The following is a 3,951-nucleotide window of genomic DNA, read 5'->3' on the forward strand; positions in this document are numbered from 1 at the left end:
CACGTGTCCACCCCTGCCCCACGACCACAGGTATTGAAACGTGGTGGTACAGCGTGAACCCTTCCCCACTCACCTCCCTTCCTCAATCCTTACCACAAAATCCCCCCCCCCCAACCACGTGGTGGTACAGCCTGAACCCTTCCCCACTCACATCCCTTCCCCATCCCTTACCACACAACCCTCCCCCTACCACGTAGTGGTACAGACTGAACCCTTCCCCACTCACCTCCCGTCCCCACCCAATTCCTCTCTCGCACAAACCCCATCCCCCCTCCCCACCCCGCGGCACCATCAGAGCACTTCGCTTGCCTCCCCGAGCGCCCTGCGCCTCAGGTGTTCCTCGAGGCAACGGACGGCCACGGGGTCGACGGCCGAGTCGACCTTGTTGACGAATAGGTGACGCTGCTGCAACACCCAGGCCAGGTCGCCCGCGGTGTTGACGCAGACGGCGCGGACGTGGGGGCCCCTGCATTGCGGGTAGACGCCGCCCGCGAGGTTCTCGCCCTCGCGGTCGCCCCAACGCACGAGGCGCGCGATCGACACGACGGCGTCCACGTCGTGCTTGCGGTGAATGGGGCGCGAGCCGGGTACCCCGGGCATCCGCTGGAGCGTCGCCCACATGTGCTCGTCGGGGCTGTAGGTGTCCTTCTCCCACTCGGCGAGGGCCCGGGCCGTGGGGTCGCTCAGCACGTGCTCGACGAAGGCGCGCGTCACCAGGATGTACGTGTTGCCGGCGAACATCGGCGACGGGATGGGCGGCGGGGACTTCAAGACCTTCGTGATTTCCACGTTGCCGTTCACGACCTCGAAGTGGTTCTGCCAGCGCCACGTCTGGTACGCGATGGCCCTCGACTCCAAGCAGTTGCGGCCGTGCAGCCCATGCAGCGCCCGCACAATCTCCAGGTTGGTCTTGATGGGGAAGTCGAGGCCGCAGAGGTTGATGAAGTACCTCCAGGGGTACTCATCGGCCCGCTCCACCAGCTCGCGCATGCAGTTGAGGTCGGCCTGCACGCGCGACCACGAGGCGTAGACCACCGTCTCCAGCCGGCGGGCCACGAACACGTTTGGGAAGCAGGCGGCGAGGGCGCGCGCCGCCTCCAGGTAGGCCCGGGGGGACTTGGCGTCCACGTGGAGGCAGTAGAGGTTCTGCGGCGCGTAGATGGCACGCAGCAGCCTCTCCAGCATGTCCACGCGGTGGTGGACAACGATGGCATAGGCGATGGGGAAGGCCGCCTCCTCGCGGCTCAGCGGCGAGGTAAAGTAGCGCCGCTCGCGCTTGAAGGCGACACAGTCTTGCGTCGCGTTCAGCAGGCCACGCTCGTCCAGGGGCTTCTGCCGCGCCTTGTACGCCACAGTTATGTGCAGGAGCTCGGCGCGGTTCACCTCTTCCTCGTCGCCGCGCACCACTGCCTTGCAGTCGACGGGGAACAGGGGGTCGCCCTCGTGGAGCAGCAGGCGGCTCCGGTTGTCCCCCGCCGATCCCCGGACGCGCGTCGTCGGCAGGGAGCGCGGCCCCACGCCCTTCAGGACGCGCGGGGCGACCGTGATGAAGGAGACGGTGAGCCCGGTGCCGAGAAGGCACAGCAGCGCGCACCGCGCCAAGGTCCCCTTCCTCATCTTCATGGTCTGGGGGGGTGGGCACGGGGGGGGGGGCGGGTGAGGGAAGTGGGAAGTCGAGACGTGTGCGGTGAACGGGGTATGACGGCCGGTCACTAAACGCGCCGAGGTGTTCACTACCGAGCGGATGTTCTTCCATGCGGGGGAACACTTTTCGCACGACACAAAACGCGCGCCGTTATAAGGCGGTCCTCAATGTACAGATGCCCTCAATTACGAACACCCAGCAGACATCGTCAGGATCGGGATCGAACCCACGACCTCCTGCACACCAGGCGAAGTAGTCAACATCCCACCATGAGAAGAGAGAGACGCAGACTCCAAATATACAGCCGCGGGTATCGTCAAGATCGGGATCGAACCCACGACCTCCTATGTACTAGGCGAGGTAGTCAACATCTCACCACGGTGAGAGAGAGACGCAGACTACAATTGTACAGCAGCAGGCATCGTCAGGATCCTGGATCGAACCCACGATCTCCTGTGTACCAAGCGAGGTAGTTAACATCTCACCACGGGAAGAGATAGGGAGACGCAGACTCCAAATATACAGCAGCAGGCATCGTCAGGGTCTGAGATCGAACCCACGACCTCCTGTGTACCAGGCGAGGTAGTCAACATCTCACCACGGGGAGAGAGAGACGCAGACTTCAATTGTACAGCAGCAGGCATCGTCAGGGTCTATGGATCGAACCCACAGACTCTTGTGTACCAGGCGAGGTAGTCAACACCTCACTAGCTACAGTGGCTACAGGCATCGTCAGGGTCCGGATCGAACCCACGACCTCCTGTACACCAGGCGAGGGAGTCAACATCTTTCCAGCCACCGGCGTCTTGACTCGCTCCTACCTTGGGGCTCACCCGGCGCGTTCCCTCCGCTACTCTCCCGCGCCTCCCAGATGTTGAATGATGAGGAGGACCCCTCTCACGATGGGTGGTGGTGGTGGGTGGTGGGGGTGGTGGTGGCGGTAGTGGGAGTGGTGGTGGTGAGGGTGGTGGGGGTGGTGGTGGTGACAGGAGATGAGAGGTGGATGGAGGAGTGTGAGGGATGGAGGGAGGGGAGGGAGGGAGGCGGAGGAGGAGGAGGGAGAGGAGGAGGAGGGGGAGGAGGGGGAGAAGGAGGAGGAGGGGGAGACTTTTGACTTTTAAAGAACTTTTATTGCCGCCAGCAGCAAAAGCACTGGAGGCGATTTCGATATGAAATACACAAAGTCACCAGCAAACAAATGAAAATAACGCTATAAATCGACGCGCTGTGGCGCTAAAAGCACCGCACACAACACAAAATAAAAGTCACGTGGTTGTGGTGGTCATCGCGCACGCCACGGTGACGAGTGAGCGCTTCAGAAGTTGAACATGAGTGTGCCGTCCACGCTGGTACGGGAGGAGGAGGAGGATAGGTAGGAGGAGGGGGAGGAGGAGGCGGATGAGGAGGAGGGGGGGAGGGATGATTTTCTCAAAGTGACATTTTGCATGCCGAGTTTGACAACTCATGTTTCACAATAAGTAACGCCACATAATTCTACAAACCGCTTCCTACTTGGAATAGCTAGAAATGTTCAGAGAAATTTTTTTATATCTTTTGTCATTTTCATTTTTACGTGGTATTTTTTTTTTCAAATAGGCTAACATCTTGTTTTTTTACGTCTGTCAAGTGTATTTTAACATCATTAACTGAAAGAAAAATATTTCGACAAAGACTCTGTAGATTACCAACCAATTAATTAGTTATTTATCACATTCAAACAAACCAAAAAGTGCTGACCTCATCTACGAAGTCAAAATTGTGTTTTGCATAATATGCAAATGTGTGCATATTCAATGAGCTAACACATAATATGAACATTCATGAGGGGGTAAGGTCACATTACAATTTTTATTTTTGTGCATAGTCATCTGGTAATTTTTCATTCTCATAAAAGGACAGGAATTTGTTTTGCCTATTCACCTGTAGTACTCCCCTTAATGTAGGTAACATTAGTTCAGATACATTATACCCTTCATCAATGTTAGTTTTGATTTCAGCAGAGAGTTCTCTGCTGACGTCAATGCGTAACCATAGAACTGACTGATTCGTAGGTATTTACACTATGAGATCTCTTTTACCAGTGGCAAAATATAGTAATATAAAACTGACACCTTTATTCAAGGCATCATGTTTGCAATAACCACAACACAAGTAGTCACAAAAGCAAACAAAAAGAAGCAACTCTGATAATGATAATAATATGCATATTATTATCATTATCAGAGTTGCTTCTTTTTGTTTGCTTTTAAACTGGTACAAAACTGACACGTTTATTCAAGGCATCATGTTTGCAATAACCACAACAC

At 55.9% G+C, this 3,951-nt stretch overlaps 1 protein-coding gene across 1 annotated transcript; it reads right to left on the reverse strand.

The window, feature by feature from the left end:
* Positions 1-282: 282 nt before the first annotated feature.
* On the reverse strand, positions 283-2,568 carry LOC144737609 (beta-1,3-galactosyl-O-glycosyl-glycoprotein beta-1,6-N-acetylglucosaminyltransferase-like). Its single transcript, XM_078620373.1, has 2 exons — positions 2,467-2,568; positions 283-1,626 (listed from the first exon to the last, which is right to left on the reverse strand). The coding sequence occupies exon 2, from the start codon at positions 1,621-1,623 to the stop codon at positions 292-294; it is 1,332 nt and encodes a 443-aa protein (XP_078476499.1). The 5' UTR covers positions 1,624-1,626; positions 2,467-2,568; the 3' UTR covers positions 283-291.
* Between the last annotated feature and the right edge of the window lie 1,383 nt (positions 2,569-3,951).

This window comes from Lampetra planeri, chromosome 72, assembly GCF_965212315.1.
Source record: "Lampetra planeri chromosome 72, kcLamPlan1.2.h2, whole genome shotgun sequence".
In the NCBI taxonomy this organism is placed as follows: domain Eukaryota; kingdom Metazoa; phylum Chordata; class Hyperoartia; order Petromyzontiformes; family Petromyzontidae; genus Lampetra; species Lampetra planeri.